Here is a 23,665-nt window from a genome sequence, read left to right as displayed (position 1 = left end):
CTCCCCTCTCCCTCATTGTTAGTGATATAATAGGACCATTAGGATTCTTAATTGAAAATAGTCACTATGGGTAAGGCTGAATTGGAATTCTAGATGGTACTTTTATTATTTGATATTTAATCAAAGTTATTTTACTTTCTTGTGGGTAAATTTTTTAGATGATTATAATTTACAAATATAAGCTTGAGACCTGAAGACTATTAATTAATTAAACTTGTCATGACCTAAAATTCCAATCATAAATGTTCTGAGAATTACTGTATTTTCCAGTTACGGCTAGGAAGTCACATCACATTTTTATAAAACTCAGTGCTTTAAACCAAAAGACAAGATGATTTAGTCTATAATCGGGCAGTCTGCAGACCATGGAAAAAAACAGCAAAAAACAGGAGAGTTCAAGATAAGTCTTTGCTTAGCTAATAGATTCTGCTTATGGTTTTTTTAAAAAATAACTATTTTATTGAGGTATATTTGGTATATGATAAACTGTATATATTTAATTTGTTTATTCCTTATGTTTTAGGGTCCATTTTGAAATAAAATTCTTCATAAAACATAAGAGAGCGTTCTCTCATAAAAGACATATCCAACTGAATGTCTGTGCCAACATTCCTTTAATAACAACTGTGTTTTAAATGCCATGTGTTGCAAAAAAGCCTAAGGATATAGTAATGTAGGGAGTAAAACCTTGAGCTAAAGAGGTCCCTTCATAAAAACTAGCTATTAGATGCTCTTTAAAACCCCCTGGAATGATATTTTCACAACAAAGGGTTTTTAAGATGGACACTGCTTAGCCGAACAGCTCTTAAATAGTTGCAACTATGGATTAAAGTAGACTTATTATTATTCTAGCAATGGAAGAACTTATATCACGAATATAAAGGCAGTGGTCATCACAGGTTCTGAGGGGAGGGAGAGGAATGAATAGGTGTAACATGGGACATTTTGGGGACACTGTAATTGTCCTGCATGACACTGCAATGATGGAAACAGGCCATTATACATTTTGTCAAAACCTGCAAAATTGTGTGGTGCAAAGCGTACACGATAATGTAAACTATAGTCCATGGTTAGTAGCAATGCTTCAATATGTGTGCATCAATGGTAACAAATGTACCACACTAATGAAAGATGTTTTTAAAGGGGGAAAGTAGGGGAGGGAGTGGGGTATATGGGAATCCCCTATATTTCTGATTTACATAATCTAAAGCTTCTTTAAAAATAGTAATTAAAAAACCTTCATAGATATATATATATTAAAAATGGGGGGGAGGGGACTAAGGATGTGAGAGGATTTCATTTCATTTAAAACAATGGTTATAATAAAGTTTAGACCTTAATGGCTATTGCCCAATTGCTGGGACTGTCCAGGTTCACAGTCCTCCCAGAGCACTGAAATAGGAGTATGATGCCCCAAAGATATTACTGTGGCATCAGGATTTCAGAACACTATACCTAACTAAATTTTGGGATAAAATTCATATGAAATCAGGAAAGCATGTATGCACATTTTTTAGCAATATGTTGCTAAGTGATAATGCTGATAAGATAGAGTAAAAGTCACAACTCATGACATTCTTTTAAATACCTTTAAGCTGCATATATTCTCAAATTACATTAAAATGTAAGTGTCTTATTTGAAGGAGCTGGTGGTGGGTCAACAACCTTCTAAACAACAGCCCTTTTTACCCAAATATGGTTTATAAATATCCAGCATTTTGGATAAGAGAGATTTTAAAATACAATGTTCAGAGTAATATCTTTAAAATGATGTTCTTAAAACTGCTGGTAAGTTTTGTAAGCTATTTATTTTATTAAAGGTCATTTTGATGACAAGATGAAAGAGAAACTGCTCTCTGAATTTGAATGATAAACAAGGATAAATATACAATCATATTGTAGTGATTATAAATAATCTCCAATCCTAATAAGTTACTTGAGGAGCTGAAGGTAAGCCTTTTATCTCTAGGAATTTGTATTTATGAAATAAAACTATTACTTGTAGCAGAAAGAAAAGAGAAACATGGAGAAAAAGTTTAATGTTCAGACTTGGATATATATGGCATTTAAAAAAAAAGTATTATTCCCAAATGTTATAATCTATGCTCTCACCTCTCTCCATACAAGTTTGAGTGGAAGGAAAACCAACTTCCCAGAAATTTTCTGGTGTGTTTGGTGGAATGTAGCGGAATCGATGTCTTGAGCAGGAAGCCAACTTCTTTTCTCGTTCTTCTGCTGGTATATCTGCATAATACTAATAATAAGGGCTTATAAGCTTTTTCACTCAGGAATAATAAATGGAGTGTTATGCTTATTTATTATTAACTATAAGCTATGGAAGGTATTTATTAAAGTATCCAGCATTCCAAGGAAAGTTAGTTCTTGCTGATAATAGTAATTAATACCCAGAGACACAATTATTACTTACTAACAATAACCGGTGCTGGTCTGTGAAATGTTTCACAGTTGAGAAAAGGAGCTTGCATCACAATGTAAATCATCATACTACTTCCTTCATCAATAAAGTCTTGCAATGAATAAAAAATTCCAGCTAATTTACAGTGTGTTTCATGATAGTAATAAAAATTTAGAGACTTGCATTTTGAATAGCACTACTCTCAACTATTATATGGATATAACATGTATGCTTCAAAGTAACTGTGATATTTTTATAATTTTTAAATATAAAAGCTTAGGTCTGAATGTTGTGGGCTTTATGATTTTCCCCTTTAAGCAGTACTTTTAAAAAACGATCATAACTTCATGCAAACAAAGATAAAACTTGCATGTAAAAACTGTACAGGTCTTCAAGCTCAAGACATTAAGAAAACAAGGAAAGTAGTTTGAAGTTTAATAAAACATAGATTACAGGATCATATAAAACACAGTCAATTCCTTCATTTTGCACTTGAGAGACTGAAAAAATCAAAGAAGTAATAATTTACCCAAGATACTCTCCATTGAAAGTGCCAGAGTTAGGACTAGAATTTAAGTTTGAAGTAAAAGTTTTTAAATACATTTTTCTCTTACATAGACTAAACAAAATCTTTAGAGTATCTCTTAAACAACTTTTTTTTTTTTTCCTTTTTCCCTATCCTCAATGCTATGAAAACAGGAATTTAAAAATTTTAGTCGGGATTTGAGATGGAAAGACCTTAGAGAATCATGGTTTATTAGGAAAGACAATGTTACCAAATTAAAACATATCTGAGAAAGAACAGTAGACTAGTGCAGCTAGTGTTGACCCATGTTCCTTAGTTAAGAAATGATAATCTATTCAATTTGTGTTATGAAAAAGCATGATAGAGGAGGTATTGCTTGTATTGCCAGATAGTTTTCCAAGACAGTCATCCTAATTTATACTGCCACTATTAGTGTATTAGAGCACATTTCTAACACCAAATGCTTACCTGAAATCTACTCATATTTTCACACATAATTTTAATGTGTGGTTATCAAATTTTCCAGCCCATAATTATTAAATAGGAAATTTAAATGGAGAAGTAAACTATTGGAGGCAGATATGTGACACCTAATGGATAGCAAGGAATGAAACAAAAAAATGTTTCAAGAAAACACAGAAACTGCCTAGCACTATTCATTAATAGGACAATTAGTTCAATAATCTAAGGCAGTCACTGTATAAAAGGAAAATTACAACTGTTTCTAAGGTGATCTAGAGCCTATTCATCACATTTTGTTTATGAAGGGAAATGTCTGGGGAAAACTGTTTAGAGAAAAACAATTATGAATATACCTCATTTCCCAAGAATTATGGTTAATAAATGTTAAAATTTCCTATTGAAATATCAAAGATTTTCCCAAGCGGTATATGTGCATGAACCTTTGTCATAATGCAACACAAGGGAAAAAATTAAGTACAAGCAAACACAGAGAAGAAAACTGACACAAATTTCGTAATCTGGTAATAAGAACTAGGGCTTGCCTGAGGTTCCAGATTAACTTAATGAAAACCTAGCAGAAATTGAGGACTTTTATTTACACCATTGGACAGTGTTTACATTAAAATACTTACAATTTCACATTCCTTACATGTATGTCCAAGCAATTTTCTTCTCTCTTCTTTTTTACGAACCACCTCAATATGAGGAAAATTTTGTAGGCTAGTCTCTCTGGGGGGAAAATTAATTAAATTAAAATTGAATCTAGTTTTGTATTACCAAGATCTTTGGTTTAGGGTTTAAATTAATAAAGGTGGGATCCCAGAGAAGAATAATTCTAAAATATTCATTCATTTTATTTGAAATGCTTATTAAAGAAATATTTATCTATTGTCATCAAATATTTATGGAGTACCTACTACATATAAGCTATTTTTATGGGTATATTTCTCTATAACTGAAAAAGTTAACTATTATTTCCTAATAGTTCTGACTGGCTGAAAATAATAAAGTAGGGGGTAAAATATAATAATATTAAAAAAGGAATACTGTATTATTATACTCAGGAATTCTACTATGTTCTATAACATAACCAAGAAAGAGAATAATGTTTCTGTTAACTCAGTTTTCTAGTATTAATACTAACAACTGAGATTGCAGGGCCAAACGATTCCTCCCCAAATAACAGAAGGAAAAAAAAAAGAAGTTTCCTTTTTCTGTCTCCACTCACCTGAGTTCTTCAAATACTAGGTACAAATATCATTTATGCTTGCCCTTAAATATATCAGATCCTACTGTTAACTAGAAACTTAGGAAGTGTCAAATCCTGAGGTCTGGATTAATGTGGTATATATTAATATGCTATGGAGTACTTCAGAGAAAAAAGGGAATTAAGAGGCATAAAACGTTCTTATTCATATACTTGTACCCTGCTTTAAAAAGCCCAATATGGAAAATCCAAATTTATAAAAATAAGTAAATGAAGAGTTAGATGATAGCATGTATATTTTGTTTATAATAGGAAAATCTCCAGTGAGCTTAAACAGTCTGACTCACAAAAGGTGATTTTTAAAAAATAACTTATTGGTAACATATTTATCTTTGATGTGTTACAGTTAAGGTAAGACGCTCCTGGCAAGCATTTTCCTTCAAAGGAAAGCTTTGTTTGCTGTATTTCAAAGCTTGTGAAGTTATAGGTCATTTTTGTGTTTAAGTCCCAGAACCCTTAATTCTGGAACACTCTGTGAATTAAAAATGGGAAACCAAGAAAAGACAGATTAAAAAAAAAAACTATCAGTATAACTAAATTTTCTTTCCAATAGTTTATGGAATCCTGAGCTTATGCAGAATACAATTTGGCCATATCCTTTTCTTGGAGGAATATATCCATTCAGTTTCTATAGTACACCATAATGTAATAATATAACAGGGAAACCACTAGTAGATTGTCATCTGTAATAGATCTCAAAGACTCACCTCAGAGATTACTAAACTTCTTGTCCCTGATACAACACAACCCATTTCCCCAGAATTTGCTAGTATTCTCAGGGGGAAAGGAACCATGCTAATTCTGGGACTGCCTTTTGTGGTTCCAGCTATCTAGTGACTTCAGAATAAATAAAACTACTCATGGTTAAAAAAAAAAAAGTTAGCAAACTTTAGAAGAAACATTTAAAATGACAGTTTGTACTCTGCAATCCTACTTCTAGGAGTCTATCCTGAAAATGAAAAGAAAAAAATATGAAAAGAGAATGTACAAAACTATTCATTGCAGCCCTATTTGTGCTAGCATAACTCTGTGAACAGCCCACATACTCACTGACAGGGAATAAACTATGGTACAGTCACACAATGAAGTACTATTCAGCTAAGAAGAGAAATGAGGAATATCACTATATACCTACTATTTTTAGTTATTTCCAGGATATATAATTAGGTGGAAAAAAAACAAGGTAGTAAAAGGAATATATATAGCATTCTACCATTTTTCTAAGGGGGAAGAGTATGAATATATATACCTATGTTATTTTTTAAAATGGAAGGAAAATTATATATTTTTAACAAATTGTTACCCATAGGAATGAATAGGATAATAGGGGACAAGGATAGAAGCTAGACTTATCTGAATATACCATGTACATATTTTATGTAATTTTTAAAAAGAATTAAATATAAAAAGAAAAAATAATTCCTAAGAAATCAAGCAAAATGAAAATCAGATACTGAGTTAGTGGCATAAGTACAAAGGAAACAAGATTTGACTATACATTTCTAATAAGACATATCTGAAGGACAAAAAGAACATGCAAAAAGTCTTAAAACCATTTTAATTAATCATATTATTTGTGGTGGTATGTATTATTCTGAGACTACTCTGCATGTATTGTGGAATAAAGTAAAATGAGGAATTAAGTTGGTAGTATTGAGAAGCGGGATTTCTAGCAGGCAGGAAAGGAGGTACAGACGGAAGACAAAGAAGGTAGTTCTGAATTTGATTGGAGATATCACAATGAACAAGTGCGATTTATCTTAAAAAGCAAAATGAAATAAACACCTTATTCCTAATGCTGTCCATCCACAAGGTTTAGAGATAATGACCAATTGTAGCAACAAGCAACCCTAATGTCCAGACTAATATGCTTTGGAGTACTAGGGTTAAATACAACTTCTCACTAAAAGAAAACAGGCTCCTGGATAAATGCAGATGCCAGGGCAAGACAGGACATACCCAAGAGATTCTAGAACACCTTATTATCCCAGGAATCAAGGAGGCTATAAAGACTACTGGAGAGTCAATTCAAAGAGCTTCCATTGGGCAAAGATGTGACAATTTGAGCACAAATAGGATAATAAATACATCAAATATATTTAAACCCATGGCTTCATAAAGCTACTTATAAAAATAAAAAATAGAAAACAAAACCCAAAACCCGTGCCTCGTTACATTTTAGATGCTAGGGCACCATTTCTTTGGAAAACTGGTGAAGGGAAAAGTTAAGCTTTTAACAACAAATGACATCTCTTATCTATTAAAGAATTATAAGCATAAAATAAAAATTTATCTTGGCTTGCAGGATTTCTAAATTTTTCCAACATAAATAAAAGTATAAAGAAAAACTACTTACTGAGTGACTCAATTTGCCAACATCAGTACTTAAAGGAAAAAAGCATTAAATTTTTTGAATGAATGACTATACCTTAATTCATTTCAAGAATGAATAGTGCATGACCAAAGATAAAAGAATTTGCAATCCTTGTCTAAAAGGCAGAAAGAAGCACTATAGTTCAAAATCAATATGCTTGGGAAATGGTCTTGTCCCAGTGGTTAGGGCGTCCGTCTACCACACGGGAGGTCTGCGGTTCAAACCCCGGGCCTCCTTGACCCGTGTGCAGCTGGCCCATGTGCAGTGCTGATGCGTGCAAGGAGTGCGGTGCCACGCAGGGGTGTCCCCAGCGTAGGGGAGCCCCACGCGCAAGGAGTGTGCCCCGTAAGGAGAGCCGCCCAGCACGAAAGAAAGTTCAGCCTGCCCAGGAATGGCGCTGCACATGCGGAAAGCTGACACAACAAGATGACGCAACAAAAAGAAACACAGATTCCCGTGCTGCTAACAACAACAGAAGTGGACAGAGAAACAAGACGCAGCAAATAGACACAGAGAACAAACAACCGGGGTGGGGGGGAGGAGGGGAGAGAAATAAATAAATAAATAAATAAAAAACAAAATCAATATGCTTAAAGTTTTTTTTAAAGGTTTAAAAATCCTCATAAAAGAATTCTGAAGCAAAATCTAAGACTCATCATTTAAATACTTACACTATATAAAAGTTACAGTATACAATTTAATGAATTCCCACAGTATATAATTGAATAAATTTCCAAAGTTCAAGTAATTAAAAATAAAACAGAATAAAAATAAGATATCTAATATAGTACAGCAGAGAAAATAACTATTACCACTGTCAAAAAAAGGTTAGTGGTGGTAAAAATTTCCTTATTTGTAAAATTTGTCATCTTTACACTAGAGTCTCTTTTTGTTATGACCATAAAGTAAATGACGTGTAGTTTATTTTAACCAAAGTAGCAATTTAACAGTTCAGAGATACTCTGACAAAGCTAGCTCTTTGTTTGTTGTGGGAAAGTGGCTTACCTGTTATTGTAAATGTTACACCTGTTAAATGTAGCAGTTGTTAGATGTTGCAGTTGTTCCCTGTTACTGTAAATGATGTTGCAGTTCAGATAGCAAACAGCTGCTTGGTAGTTTCCCAATAAACGCTAGGGGAAAACTAGGGTTGAGGCTCTCAGTTCCAGAAGCTGTGAGTCCCCTGGTCCCAGGTTTGTCTTCCCTCTTGTGCCTCTACCTTTACTTCTGCGTTGCCTTCCCTTCGAGCTAACCTATTGTGAGCTGAATGCAGCATTTGTTCTCCCAATCACATTGCTGGTTTCAATCAACACCAACTCACCTTTCATCATCTTTAAAATATGGCTCCACAAATGCTTTCTGTTTGACTTTATCAAGTTTATCACCATGGGCTGTAAACAAAATAAGCATACCACAAACTGAATGCAGAACTTACTGGAAAATAGCTTGTTTGGAAATTACTGACAGGTACCAAAACTTTCATTTCTATTGGGCATCATATTCTAGGTCCTGGGCAAATCATCTGAATTTTCTATAACTACTTCCCTCACTTTTTTTTCCAACTGCAAAATGAGAAGCATGCTGATTGTCTCACTTATCTTAGAATTACTATAACTAAAAATCACATTTCTGAAAGTACTTTAGAACTTTAAAAGAACTGCCAAATGCCTATTATAACCAAGTAACAAAACAAAATAGTTTTTTTTGATGTGTTTGGTATGTGTTTGGCAAGTCTACACATGTGCGTGACTGTTTAGTAAGTTCAAACTGCCAAATAAAAATATATTTAAAAAAACAGCTTTTCATAGATTCCACTTTTTTTGAGGTACCTGGGGCTGGGGATTGAACCCAGGACCTCATATGTGGGAAGCTGGTGCTCAACCACCGAACCCATTGGCTTCCCTGAGTTGGTTTTATCATTTGTTTTGCTTGTTGTTTGCTTTTTGATTTTTTCAGGAGACTGGGAATTGAACCTGGGACCTCCCAATGTGGGAGGCGGATGCTCAACTGCTTGAGTCATATCTGCTCCCTTCTGTTGATTTTTATAATGTATCTTTAAGATAGGTTATAACTAGGAAATAAAAATATTAGAAAATTTTAACAGAAAATTGCTGACAAAATAGAGTTAGAGCTCATGGATCAAACCAATTGCTGTAATCTTGTACTACAAAATTTACTAGATCAAGTTTTTGCCATGGAATATGCATGAAAAGGCTACTATTCTGTAACTCTGGTTAGGGTCTCATTCACTTGAGTTAAGGGTTGTCATTTTAAAAACCCGATGGAAACATAAAGAAAGCATAATTGAGATAGACTGTGCCACAGTAGAAGATATGTTCATTTAAACTAGCATAAAACAACCTTTGCATTAGACTAAACATCCCGACTACTTTACTCACGGTAAGAATATGAAAATATTTAGCAAGCATTTTAACTAACTTTTAGTCCAGATTATCTTCATTTGATAGCTCCCTTAACATCATAAAATTACTGCTTCTACTGAAACAGATCTTAAGAAGACTGATAAGAGTTATATTAGGTATTTGTCTGGGATAGGAAAGAATTCATAGCAGAAGACGGGTCTGAATGTTTTGTAAAGCTTTCTCCTATTCTATCACAATTAATTTATTACTTAACAGAAAGTTTCTCAAAACTTTTATAAGCTTTGTGCTTATAGTAAGAAGAAATTTATACAGCCAGGATGAATTTCAGTTTTGATAAATGTTCTCTGTTTATAGGAGATGTTACCATAAAGGGAAACTGGGTGAAAGGTATAGGAGAGCTCTCTGAACTATATTGTTTGTAATTCTTCTCTAAGTCTGAGATTATCTCAAATTAAAAAAAAAGAACTGTAGAAAAGAAATTTAAACAACATGAAACTTTACCCTTATCTAGCCTGTTAATGAGCTTGATGACTTAAATTTACTGAACTTGTTTAAAGAGAAGTCACACTTAAAAACAGCCTTACTGTTTGGTGTCTTTGTGGCTGCTGACAATTCCTCCTTTTCATCTGCTACTTGGGGGAAACTATCTGCCAAACAGGATTCATATTCTTCATGTGTTGTCCGCTCAAACATATCTTCCAAGCTATCATTCATCTTTCTTTCTCCATCTACACATAAGAGCATTGACTTAGGGCAACAAGCAAACTTTTTACTTTCTATGTAGACCAATGTGAAACTCCTAGGAACTGCCACAATAATTCAAATGTGCATGAAGCAAGAATAAATCCCCTGGTCACAGGGGTAGTCACTGAATATGCATAAATGCTTTATGTTATTGCTTTAAATGACCTTTACCCATGTAAAGAAAATACTGTTTCTGTTGTTATCACATAACTAAATCTCTTATGAACATTAAAATAGAAAATATATCATATTAAGGGAAGAAAAGTAAATTAATAGCTGACATTAAAATCTCTACAGAATTTTGCTTACCTACTTACTTTTCTAATGAAGTCGCAAAAAGAAGTGTTTCTTGCATCATCATCTGTACTTGCTAGTTTAGTATTAACAGAAATAATTCAATTCCATATAATATGTAAAAATCAGTATATTATATAATTATACATTTGCATAAAATCATAACAATCTGAATGCTTCTGTACCAAGTAGCCAGGTTAAGGAGACCAGCATGACCAATAACTTAGAAGATATTTAGATCTACTAGTCTCACGATGTTTACCTCTCTCTTATCAGAAATTTTGTTTGGTTTCCTCTACGTTTTTCATGTATATGTATTTTTATATTGTATATTTAAATCTATATACAAACAACTTATTGTAGCTATTTATCTATAATGTATTTTTTCCCACCATGATCATGCCAGTTACTGATTTATTTTCTCTAATTTTCAAAGGCATCCTTTATGCCTCCTCTGTGAAAATGGATTTGGGCTCTTTTAATTTTTTTTCTGTCAAGTGGCACAATGCTACGTTTTGTCAGTAGATGGTGGTTGTTGTTTGGAGCTATGTACCCCAGAAAAACATGGGTGTGAACCTTGGAAAGAGGACCTTTTGATGAGGTCACTTCAGATAAGGGGTGGCCCAACACAATGATGATGGTTCTTAATCCTATTATTGGAGTTCTTTTATAAGCAGATTGAAACTCAGACAGAGGGAGAAATTGGGAGCAAGCAACCAGAATCCGAAAGTCAGTGTTTCCAACAAAGAAGGAAAAGCCAGGAGAGGCCACCATGTGCACTGCCATGTGACAGAGAAGCCAAGGGCAAAGGATCATAGGCAGCCAGCCTCAGAGTGCAAGTCTTCTTGGAAAAGCATCATCTTTTTTTCTTTTAAAGATTTCTCTCCCCCTTCTGTCCCACCCCCCGTTGTCTGCTCTCTCTGTCCATTCACTGTGTGTTCTTCTGTGACCGCCTCTATCCTTATCAGTGGCACCGGGAATCTGTTTTTTTGTTGCATCATCTTGTTTTGTCAGCTTTCCGTGTGTGCGGTGCCATTCTTGGGCAAGCTGCACTTTCTTTTGCACTGGCGGCTCTAATGAGGCACACTCCTTGCTCATGGGGCTCCCCCACGCGGGGGACACCCCTGCGTGGCACGGCACTTCTTGCGCGTATCAGCACTGCGCATGGGCCAGCTGCACATGGGTCAAGGAGGCCCAGGGTTTGAACCGCGGACCCCCCATGTGTTAGACGGACGCCCTAACCACTGGGCCAAGTCCACTTCCCAGCATCATCTTTTTTTTTCTTTTAAGATTTATTTATTTATTTAATCCCCCCCCCCCCCCCGTTTGTCTGTTCTCAGTGTCTATTTGCTGCGTCTTGTTTCTTTGTCCGCTTCTGTTGTCGTCAGCGGCACGGGAAGTGTGGGTGGCGCCATTCCTGGGCAGGCTGCACTTTTCTTTCGCGCTGGGCGGCTTTCCTTACGGGGCGTACTCCTTGCGCGTGGGGCTTCCCTACGCGGAGGACACCCCTGCGTGGCATGGCACTCCTTGCGCACATCAGCACTGCGCATGGGCCAGCTCCACAGGGGTCAAGGAGGCCCGGGGTTTGAACTGCGGACCTCCCATGTGGTAGACGGACGCCCTAACCACTGGGCCAAGCCCGTTTCCCTTTTTTTACTTTTTTGTTATTTTTTTAAAAGATTTATTTTATTTCTCTCCCCTTTCCCCGCCCCACGCCAGTTGTCTGTTCTCTGTGCCCATTTGCTACGTGTTCTTCTTTGTCTGCTTCTGTTGTTGTCAGCGGCTCGGGAATCTGTGTTTCTTTTTGTTGCGTCATCTTGTTGTGTCAGCTCCCCGTGTGGGTGGCACCATTCCTGGGTAGGCTGCACTTTCTTTCGCGCTGGGGGGCTCTCCTTACGGGGTACACTCCTTGTGTGTGGGGCTCCCCTACGTGGGGGGCACCCCTGCATGGCATGGCACTCCTTGTGTGCATCAGCACTGCGCATGGGCCAGCTGCACACGGGTCAAGGAGGCCCGGGGTTTGAACCGCGGACCTCCCGTGCGGTAGACGGATGCCCTACCCAGCCAAGTCTGCTTCCTCCAGCATCATCTTGATGATACCATAATTTTGGACTTCTCCTAGCCTAAGCCATGAGACAATAAATCCCCATTGTTTAAGAAAGAAAAAGAAAGAAAAAGTATTTTGGGTAAAGATGTTTTTCCCAAATAACTGAAACTGAGCTTTACTAAGAGAAACCCAAAATTAAAAGAATATGAGAAAAAACTGATTTATCTCCCACAAATAAATCACAGGTCACTCGTGCTCAATAGTACAATGATATGACTATAAACTTCTCTCTACAATTTTGTTAAAATTTAAAGAAAAAAGCAAATTCTACCTGGACTTTTTTCTCCTTTTTGTTCTTGCTTCTTCATTTTCAAAAGCATAGTTTCACTAACCAATGTACAGTCCATGTCTACTGTCTCTCCTCCTAATTTTGACTGACTGTCATCCTGAATAAATATTAAAAAATTAAAAAATTTAATAATTATTCCTCTATGGATTTTTATTTACTTATTACATGTGAGGAACAGATATCAATTTGAGTTTTTATTGCCCGTAAAACACTTAGTTTATTGCCTGTAAAACATTATTTAGTTTTATTGCCTGTAAAACATTTTAGTTTATTGCCTATAAAATATTTTGGATTGTATGTAAAACATACAATCCCTCTCAACCCTTGAAAAAGAAAAGTCAAAGAAAAGGAGAATTATCATATAACACTTAACCTTTGTGATCCCTTATTCTCCAATCTGTCTTATTACAATGAACGTAAATATAAACTACAAACCACAATTTTATAAATCAAATTTGATTTCTTGGTGGGTGTATAAATATATATATTATATTCTAGCACTGCTGAATACTTCAATCTTAAAATGCTATCAAGTGAAAAAGAACTTCTCTAATATATAGAATTTAAATAAGAGCCAAAAAATAAGTCTACTGAGTTTTAAGCTTTAAAAAGTATATAGTATTTTTAAACATTGCTAACTGGTAGAATGAATTTTGATATACAGTAAAATAATGTAAAATATAAAAACAGCATTTTACATTATATTTGAAGTCAGAAAAGTGTTATTACCTTTTTAAAAATGCCATAAGTTTGGAAGAATGAGCATTTTACTTCTTAGTTTTCAGAAACAGATAAACTCAAGTTTTAAGAGGTGATTATCCCAAGTTTCTAGTGAGCTAAGAGAGAAGGCTGACTAAGAACTCACTAGAATAGGAACGAAATGGGCCTTGGTTTTTTACTTTTTAACTTACCTTTGTATCTATTACAGTAATATCCATTTTATACTGAGAAAGGTCTGCTCCTGGATCTATACTCCACTGGATATTTTCAAAAGATACGTCTTAGATAGGAGAAAACATACAAAATTAAAAATTGATTTCTAAATTTCTCACCAAGACACTAGGGGACCCATGAAATGGGAGGTTTTTGCAAACCATGTCTGATAAGGGACTTTTATCTAGGATATAGAAAGAATTTTTACAACTCAATAAAAGACATAAATATCCCAAGTGAAAATGGGCAAAGGATCTGAATAGACAGTTGCCCAAATTAAATACACAAACGGCCAATAAGCACTAGAAAAGATACTCAACAAGGGGGATAGAGAAAGATACAAATCAGAGAATGCCATTAGGAAATGCAAATCAAAACCACAATGAGATACCACATCACACACTAGGATGGCTATTATTAAAATAAAAAATGATAATAAAAGTGCTGGTGAGAGTGTGAAGAAATTGGCACTCTCACACGCTGCTGGTGGGAATGTAAAATGGTGTAGCTGCTTTGGAAAACAGTTTGGCAGTTCCTCAGAAGGTTATGACAGAGTTAGCATATGACCCAGCAACTGCACTCCTAGGTATAAACCAAGAAAAATGGAAACATATGGCCACACAAAAACTTGGGACACAATGCTCATAATAGCATTATTCATAATAGCCAAAAAGAAAAACCCATCAAATGATGGATAAATAATATGTGGTATAGACAATGGAACTGTTTTAGCAATAAAAAGGAATGAAGTGCTAAAGAACAACATGGATGAAAACTGAAAACATTATGCTAAGTGAAAGAAGTCACAAAAGATCACATTTTGTTCGATTCCACTTATATATGAAAAGCCTAGAATAGGCAAATCTATAGTAACAGAAAATAGATTAGTGGTTGACTAGGGTTGTGTTGTGGGAGAGGAATATAGGGGGTGGAGAATGGAGAGTGAGGGCTAACAGATAAGAGGTTTCTCTTTGGAGTGAAGATAATGTTCTAAACGTAGACTGAGTGATGTTTATATAACTATGTGAATATACTAAAACTATTGTACATTTTAAAGGATGAATTTTTTGGTATATGAATTTATCTCACTAAAATGTTTTTTTAAAAAGTTAAAATTATAACATTGTCTGGAGGGGTTTTCAATGTATGTTAATACAATACATAACAACTTCATGAAGTACAGTTATAGAACAAGTGGCAAAATAATAACTCTAAGTAGACGTAGAAGGTTAAGCTGGTATACTATAAACTCTATGGCAGTCATGAAAAGAATAACAACAAAAAGCTAAAAACATTCAGGAATGGGAGTAAAAAAGTTTTCACACCAAGACTGAATGAAACCCTTGCTGGAAGAACAATGAAAAAATACGTCTCTGAGGGTGTATCAGAACTCTGTACTTTCTACATGATTTTTCTGTAAACTTACAACTACCCCCCCCCCAAAAGTGCATCAGGAAAAGAGGAAAATAAACCCAGAATGAAGGAATAACTCTCCAAAGAGGAATAAAAGAAAAGATACTACATATGAAGTAGAGAAATATTTAAGATTCTTTTACAACATATCAGAGAAAATAATGTTTTCAAATAAGAAGTTTAAAAACCTATACAGATGTATATTTGTGTATATGTTTGGATACACAAGTAACTGCAAAGGAAAAAGGACAGGTTACCTATGAGGTGAGAAACAAGATTTGGGTGATGAAAGTTCTACATTTTACTCTTTAAAATTCTGTAGTTTAAATCTTTCAAGGTTTTGTAAAGAAAATAACTACATAAATAATTCCATATAATCACCTATAAAAGTAGGTATTAAAAGATCTCAATGCATTTTTTTCTCAAAGCACAAGAATATGGAAAATCACAGGTAAAATCACACGAGTGACAATCATCCCATAAACACAGAACCATACAGCAAGAAATATTTTTACCTCCAAACAATTCAATCTATCCAAAGAATGTAAATAATGTCTTGGATTAAAATATTCAATTTAAAGTCATTCTAAAAGAATGGAAAGAATACTTATAGTGTATATACCTTCACTATTTTGTAGAGACTTTGTTTTAGCGATTCTACATGGATTTAACTGAAGAACAGATGTAAGCTCACATGCTCCTTGGATTGACCTGGTTTTCATTTTCACTGGCTCATGAGAACCAGCACCCTAAAAGGGAAAAAATTATTAGCGTTTTGAGGAAATCACAAGTAACCATTTTAATCGAAATCCTTGAACTTAACACAAACCTTTAGGCCATCAAAAAGATTCTCTGTCTCCAAACTTTCACATGGATGTGGAGGGATTTTGAAGACTGGATTTTCTTCTTTTACTTGTAATGGTGCTTTATTATCTGGAGAGGATTTACTCTGGAGGATGCACTCTTGTACACAGGGATCTTCTGGGGAATCTTTGGTTAACACGCAGCTCCCATTCAAGGCCTTATGACCTGAGGAAGAACTCTTTGGAATAGGTTTCAAAGCCTCATAAAGAGTCATTTGCCTGGACCTATTTTTAGAGGTCTCAATTCCTTGGCTTTTCTCTTGACGTTGAATAGTTGAAAACCGATCAGAGAGATCCAGAGGTTTATCCATCACCAAATCACCAGTAATGGAAAAATGACTTTCCGTTGGAAAAGGCAAAGCATTTTCTTTATCAAAAGAGGCTTGGGGGTAACTTACTTCATGTTCACTTTCTTCCTCAGTTTTCTTCCTTTTGGTTGTTCTTCCTCCTAATGGTTTCAGAGGCATCAAAAGTATATCTTTATCAATAACGGCATCTTTAATGTGAGTAGTGCTGTTCTGTACACCTGTGGACGCATTTATGTTTTTATTTGTAAGCATCTGTTTTTTAGAAGATGACTGGCTAATGATCATGTTCACTTCAGACTCAAGATTATGATGTGTCAAAAAGATGCTGTCTTCAGATTTTGATCTAGTTTTTTCTGATCTGGAATTAGAAGTGTTGCTGAAAGGGGCTGTTTTCAGATAGATTTTTTTCCCAGTCTCTAAAAGAGAAGGTGACATGCTTGTATTCAAAGCTAAACTATTTTTCACATTAGAGGTAGCTCCAAATACAGGAGATGATACCCTAGTAGTTAATTCTTGGGGATGAGTCTTTGATGTAGAATCTGAAAATCTAAATAAATAAAGAGAGTTAAAATTTTTTTCCCTACTAAAAAATAGGATAATAAGTTAGAAGAAAAATTTTAAAAATGAAAACAGAATAACAAACTATATGCTGAGGAAAATAGTTTAGTTATATATATATATATGGAATTCATTATATAATGCAATCTCAATTGCTCATTAAAATTTTTTAAAAATCAAAGTGCCCAAATTACCTTAAACCATCCTCACTATTTCCTGTGGACTCTTCAAAAGGTTGTTTCTTGTGTTCTCCTTCCAAACAATGGTAGAGCTCATCACCAAGAGGACTCATGGGATCTTGAGATTCCTTCAATAGTAAAAAATGAAACATACATAAAATGAAATGTTATTCAGCCATAAAAATGAAGTATGGACACATGCTATAGTGTGAATAAACCTCAAAAACATTATGCTTAAGAGTATATTGTTTAACACATATTTGGAAATTTTCCAGTTTTCTTTCTTTTACTTGACTGCTGCTTCAATTCACTGTGGTCGGAGAACATACATTGTATGGTTTCAACATTTTTGAATTTGAGACTTGTTTTGTGACCTATCCTGGAGAATGATCCATGTGCACTAGAGAAGAATGTGTATCTGCTGCTGTTGGATTAAGTGTTCTATATCTGTCTATTAGGTCTAGGTAGTTTAGAGTACTATTCAAGTCTTGTATTTTCTTACTAATTTTCTGTCTACATGTTCTATCCATTAATTAAAGTGATGTACTGAAATCTACTATGGCTATAGCACCATCCATTTCTTTTTTTTTTAAGATTTATTTTTACTTCATTTATTTATTCCCCCCACCCCCTCGCTGTTTGCGTTCGCTGTCTGCTCTCAGCTCTCCACGGCAGCATAGGCCAGCTTGCCTTCACCAGGAAGCCCTAGGAATCAAACCCAGGGCCTCCCATATGGTAGATGTGAGACCAATCACCTGAGCCACCTCTGCCTCCCACCATCTATTTTTTTCTTTAAATCTATCAATATTTATATACTTGAGGGCTCTGCCACTAGATGCATGTTTATTTATAACTTCTGTGTCTTCTTGTTTGACCACTTATCACTATATAGTAACCTTCTTTGTCCCTCATATCAATTTTTAACTTAAAGTCTATTTTATCTGGTATTAGTACAGCTACCCCAGCTTTCTTTTGATTACTATATACATGGAATATTTTTTTCATCCTTTTACTTTCAACCTACTGATATCTTTGAATTTAAGGTGAATCTCTTGTAAACAGTATATAGCTAGATTATTATTATTTTTAAATCCATTCTCCCAATCTGCCTTTTGACTAGTTTAATCCATTTACATTTAAAGTAACTATTGAAAGTGTAAAAGTTTCTTCTGCCATTTTGCTACTTTGTTTATAAATCTTATAACTTTTTTGACCCTCAACTCTTCCAATAAAGCCTACCTCCAATTAGTTTAATTTCTTTTTGCATTGTACCATTTCTGCTTCTCATTTCTTTCTGATTATATTTTTCATATGTGTTCTCTGTGGTTACCATGGGGCTAATACTTAATATCCTAAATCTTTAACAATCACATTTGATATGATAACCAACTTCAATAGCAGATACATATACTGTTTCTATAACCTCCCACTTTTGTGTTGTATTTGTTACAAATTATATTTTTATATATTGCATGTCCCAAACTATAGATTTATCATTACTTCTTATGTCTTTGCATTGTAGAACCTTAAACAACCAATGGATCAAAGATGAAATCAAAAGGAAAATTAGGAGGGAAGCAGTCATGGCTGAACTGACAGAGCATCCGTCTACCACATGGAGGGTCCAGCGTTCAATCCCCAAGGCCTCCTGACCCGTGGTGAGCTGGCCCACGTGCAGTGCTTCAGCGCACAAGGAGGCTATGCCATGCATGGGCGTCCCTGTGCAGGGGTGCCTCACATGCAAGGAGTGCGCCCCGCAAGGAGAGCTGCCCCATGTGAAAAAAGTGCAATCTGCCCAGGAGTGGCGCCACACACACACAGAGCTGATGCAGTATGATGACGCAACAACAACCAAAAAAGGGAGATGTGATTTCCCAGTGCTGCCAGATAATACAAGCGAATGCAAAAGAACACACAGCGAATGGATAGAGAGAGCAGACAATGGATGGAAGGGGAGAGAAATTAAAAAAAAAGAAAGGAAAGTTAGGAAAAATCTTGAGGTAAATGAAAATGAAAACATAACATTTCAAAACTTATGGGACAGAGCATAGGCAATGTTGAGAAGAAAATTTATAGCTCTAAACACACCTACATTATTAAAAAAGAAAATCTCAAATCAGGGACCTAACCCCATAACTGGAAGATCTAGAAAAACAGCAAATTAAGCCAAAGTGAGCAGGAGGAAGGAAATAAAGATTAGAAAGGAAAAAAATGAGCTAGAGAAAAAAAGAACGGAAACAAATGACTAAAATCAGAAAGGAGAAGGTGGATATTACTGCTGACCCTGCAGATATAAAAAGTACTACAATGGTACACTACAAACAACTAGATGTCAAAAAATTGGATAATCTAGATGAAATGGAAAAATTCCTAGAAACACACAAACTACTTATACTGACTCAAGAAGAAACAGATCTCAACATACCAATAATTAGTAATGAGATTGAATCAATAATCAAAACCCTCCCAATAAGGAAAAGTCCAAGAGCAAATGGCTTCACAGGTGAATTTTACCAAACATTCCAAGAAAAATTTACACTTATTTGCTCAAACTCTTCCTAAAAATTGAAGAGGAGGGAATACTTCCTAATTCAATCTATGAGGCCAACATTACCCTAATACCAAGGCCAGTTAAAGATACCACATGAAAAGAAAACTACAACCCAAAATTCCTTATTAACGTAGATGTAAAAAAATCTTCAACAAAATACTAGCAAACCAAATCCAAGAGCACATCGAAAGAATTATACATAACGAACAAGTGGGAGTTATCCCAAGTATGCAAGGGTAATTCAAAATAAGAAAAACAATTAACATAATATACATTATCAGAACAACAGAGGGAAAAAACCAAACGTTCATCTCAATTGATGCAAAAAAGGCATTTGAAAGAATATAGCACTCTTTTTTTTCCTTCCCTGCCCCCTCCCCGCCCTGCTGTTTATGCTGTCTGTGTCCATTCACTGTGTGATCTTCTATATCTATTTCTCTTTTTGTCTTCTCTTCTCGTCTTTCTCCTCTGGGATTCACTGGGTTTCAATCCCAGGGACTTCTGATGTAGAAAGAGGTTCCCTGTCAATTGTGCCACCTCAGTTCCTGGTTTCTGCTGTGCTTCACCTTGACTCCCCCCTTTGTCTCTCTTTTGTTGCATCACCATCTTGCTGCATGACTCACTTGCACGGGCACTGGCTCACTGTGCGGGCATTCGTCTTGCTGAGTAGGCACTTGGCTTGCAAGCGCGCACTGGCTTGCTGTGTGGGCAATGGTTCACCATGCAGGCACTCGGCTCACCATGCGGGTCCTGGCTCACCACGTGGGTCCTTATGTGGGCAGTTGGCTCACCGTGCGGGCACTCGGCTTACCACGGAGGCACTCGGCTCTCCATGATGGCACTGGGTCGCCATGCAGGCAACACTTTCTCTTCTTCTATTTCACCAGGAGGTCCCAGGGATAGAATCTGGGTCCTCCCATATGATAGGTAGAGGCCCTATCACTTGAGTCACATCCACTTCCCACGGCACCCTTTCTTGATAATAACAATTATAAAACTAGGAACAGCAGGAAACTTCCTCAACATTACAAAGGGTATATATTAAATATCAATTGCTAATAGCATACAAATAGACCAAGAAAATCAAATTGAGAGTTTAGAAATAAACCTTCACATATATGGCCAACTGATTTTTGACAAGGGTGCCAAGTCCACTCGATAGGGAAAGAATAGTCTTTTCAAAAAATGATGCTGGGAAAACTGGATGTCCTCGTGGAAAAAAAAAAAAAAGAAGTTGGATTCCTACCTCACACTTTATGATCAACTCCAAATGGATCAAAGACCTATATATAAGACCCAGAACTATAAAACTCCTAGAAGACAGAAAGCAGACTGGTGGCTGCCAGGGCTTGGGGAGGGAGAATGAGGACTTGATTGCTTAACTGGTATGGAATTTTCTTTTGGGCTAATGATGGTTTTGGATGTAAACAAAGGTGTTGGTTGGACAACACTAAGAATGTACTAAATGCCACTAAAGTGTACACTTTAAAATGGTTAATTTTATGGTATGTGAATTTCACTACAATATAAAAAATATGAAGCACATTTTATGTTTAAAGAGAAAAAAGTATCAATATTTTAATATTTTACTTAAGTGCATTCTATTATTGGTTTATAAAACTCTGATTTCAAAGAACTTTAGTAAGATGTGTGGAAAAGAATAGAGATAGTTATACTGACAGGAGATGAATTCAAAAGGGTCCTTTAGAGATCAGTGCTTCTCAAACTTTAACATGTATACAAATCAAATAGGGATCTTGTTAAACTGCAAGTTCTCTTTCAAGAGCTCTAGGGTTATTTCTGAGATTCTGTATCTCCAACAAATGCAAATGTTATTGGTCTGTGGATCACCACTTTGATATATCATTGGATATATTATTTATATTTGGAGTTTAACAGATAATAAACAACTGACTTTGCAAGAATATGAGTAGAAGGGAATTAGAAACCATTAAAATATGTTTAAAGTTCTAGGGTTAAAAACTACCATCACTTGAAGATGGATTTGAAACTCGAAAGAACAAAACCTCAAAATCTAATGAAAAATCTCACAACTTCTGTAATAAAAATATATTTTAAAAAATCTAATGAAAAACTGATTCTACTTTTAGAAATCCAACAGCAAGAAAGTTTTATAAAAATACATATACACTTACTGACTAAAGCAAAGTAATACTATTTTAAAACTATGTTGAAAGAAAATTTTTCTGTAAAATTGAAAATTCAAGTCTTCTATGTCCTAGGGATTAAGAAAAAAGGAAGAATGTCTGATAAGGACAAAGAAGGGCTAAAGTAGCTATAGTGGTCCCAAGAATTCAGTCTGTTTTCCAAATCAAACTCGATATTAAAGGACGTTGAATAGATCCAATAAATTCTGAGATCAATCTAAACGTCTGGTCTTCTCTCAGAAGGAAATGGGGGTGGAAGGTAGGTGAGGATTGGCCAAATCCTCTAAACCATCATAATTCTCCTAAATTTTGACTCAATCCATACCCCAAGAATTCTTAACACTAGATTTCTGGAACTACTCAGGACAGACAAAATAAATGGACCTTCCTACTCACATCAATATTGTTTTAGGCCTTTATCCAGTGATGTTTGGGATAAAAAAAACTCTTCTCTTAAAAATCAAACAAAAAAAACCCTTTTCTCTTGCTCAATTCTATAAAAACTGACCTAAAAGAATAAATCATCTAATTCATATTATTAACAAACTAAACAATTACTTACAGATTCTTCTTGAACACTAAGTCCAAGTGTTTCAGCAACAGCTGTAGCTAAATTAAAAGATGACTTAGTGGGATAACTGCTTGCTCCATGTGTTTCTGAATAAGGGAAGGAAAAAAAACAATTATAGAGACTAGATATATAAAAAACAAAAAAGAAAACAAAGAGATTCAAAGAATCACTTTATAATATGGCATTGAACAAAATTTTAAATTCTGTACAACAAAGCCCTAATAACCACTATAAATTGCAATAAATCATAGGTATCTAGCATTCACACTTACTAATCTTGTTCAGTTCTCAAGTTTTCTATTTTGCTTAAATGAATTGAATGTAATAAAGGCAGTTACTTTTCTTAATGCAAATTCAAAAAAGATCATAAAAATAATATATATTTAAATGGATTTATTGTGACCTAAGATAGAGCACAAATATCAAATCATTATTATTTTTCATAAAAATATACTGTATGGGGGAGATTTTTAGTACTGTATAATTTCAAAATTTTAGCCTAACATATTTTTATGTGAATCACTATGTTGGAGTATTTTATAAAATTTTATGCATGGGGAATTTCAATACTTCACAAGTCTTTATGGTACATCAATTATCTATCAGGCACAGTGCTAAGTACTAGATGAAAAGAAAAGTTTCTTGTCTTCAAGGAGCTTACGGCTTACAGTTAAAACAGAAAGGTTAAAAGAGAATCATAATAAAATGTGATAAGTATTATAATAAAGGTCATATAAGGGATGATTTAAACATAGGAGGACTCATAAATATGGCTTAGGGAATCAAGGAAAACTATACAAAGTGAGACCTAAATAGAATCTTGAAAGAAAGAGGAATTTGACAGGCCAGTTGGGTTGGGGGATGCAAAGAAATTTTAGGCATGTTTAAGGGTTGAGACATGTGAAACAAAATTATACATTCTGGGAACTACATGTAGTTTAGCTGCTAAAAACTAAAGTGCAAAAGAAGGAAAGAGTAGGAGAGGAGCCTAGTTAGGTAGATTAGGGAACACATCATGCTGAGTTTAGAACTTATCCTATAGGCCATGAAGAGATATCTAAGAGTTTTAAATGGAGGAGAGAGGCAATATTTGTGGTGAAAAGCAATTCTACATTCTCTTGCTTTGCTATCTCAGGCAGTCTCATGATTTAAATACCATCTACATGCTGACAACTTCTACATATAACTCCATTCCAGACCTCTCCTCTAAACTTGAACTCACATCTACCCACCTATCCAAAATTTCTATCTGAATGTTTAT

The 23,665-nt window shown here is 35.0% G+C and overlaps 1 protein-coding gene across 7 annotated transcripts in view; it reads right to left on the bottom strand.

Annotated features, from left to right (window-relative positions):
- RBBP8 (RB binding protein 8, endonuclease) overlaps window positions 1-23,665 on the bottom strand; it is a 113,266-nt gene that overhangs the window by 3,410 nt on the left and 86,191 nt on the right. For 4 of the 7 annotated variants that reach the window (XM_004465112.3, XM_004465111.5, XM_058277538.1 and 1 more), the window contains exons 9-18: window positions 22,396-22,490; window positions 17,130-17,242; window positions 16,036-16,924; window positions 15,829-15,955; window positions 13,772-13,860; window positions 12,843-12,957; window positions 10,011-10,154; window positions 8,364-8,433; window positions 4,037-4,133; window positions 2,113-2,254 (exon numbers count right to left, since the gene is read on the bottom strand). In XM_004465112.3, coding sequence (XP_004465169.2) covers window positions 2,113-2,254; window positions 4,037-4,133; window positions 8,364-8,433; window positions 10,011-10,154; window positions 12,843-12,957; window positions 13,772-13,860; window positions 15,829-15,955; window positions 16,036-16,924; window positions 17,130-17,242; window positions 22,396-22,490 — 1,881 coding nt within the window. The remainder of the gene's footprint in view (window positions 1-2,112; window positions 2,255-4,036; window positions 4,134-8,363; window positions 8,434-10,010; window positions 10,155-12,842; window positions 12,958-13,771; window positions 13,861-15,828; window positions 15,956-16,035; window positions 16,925-17,129; window positions 17,243-22,395; window positions 22,491-23,665) is intronic. The other 3 variants (XM_058277542.1, XM_058277540.1, XM_058277539.1) reach the window with 2 other exon arrangements.

This window comes from Dasypus novemcinctus, chromosome 16 (genome assembly GCF_030445035.2).
Source record: "Dasypus novemcinctus isolate mDasNov1 chromosome 16, mDasNov1.1.hap2, whole genome shotgun sequence".
NCBI lineage: Eukaryota > Metazoa > Chordata > Mammalia > Cingulata > Dasypodidae > Dasypus > Dasypus novemcinctus.
Note: the sequence above shows the minus strand (reverse complement) of the source record. Positions and strands in the feature narration are given on the sequence as shown.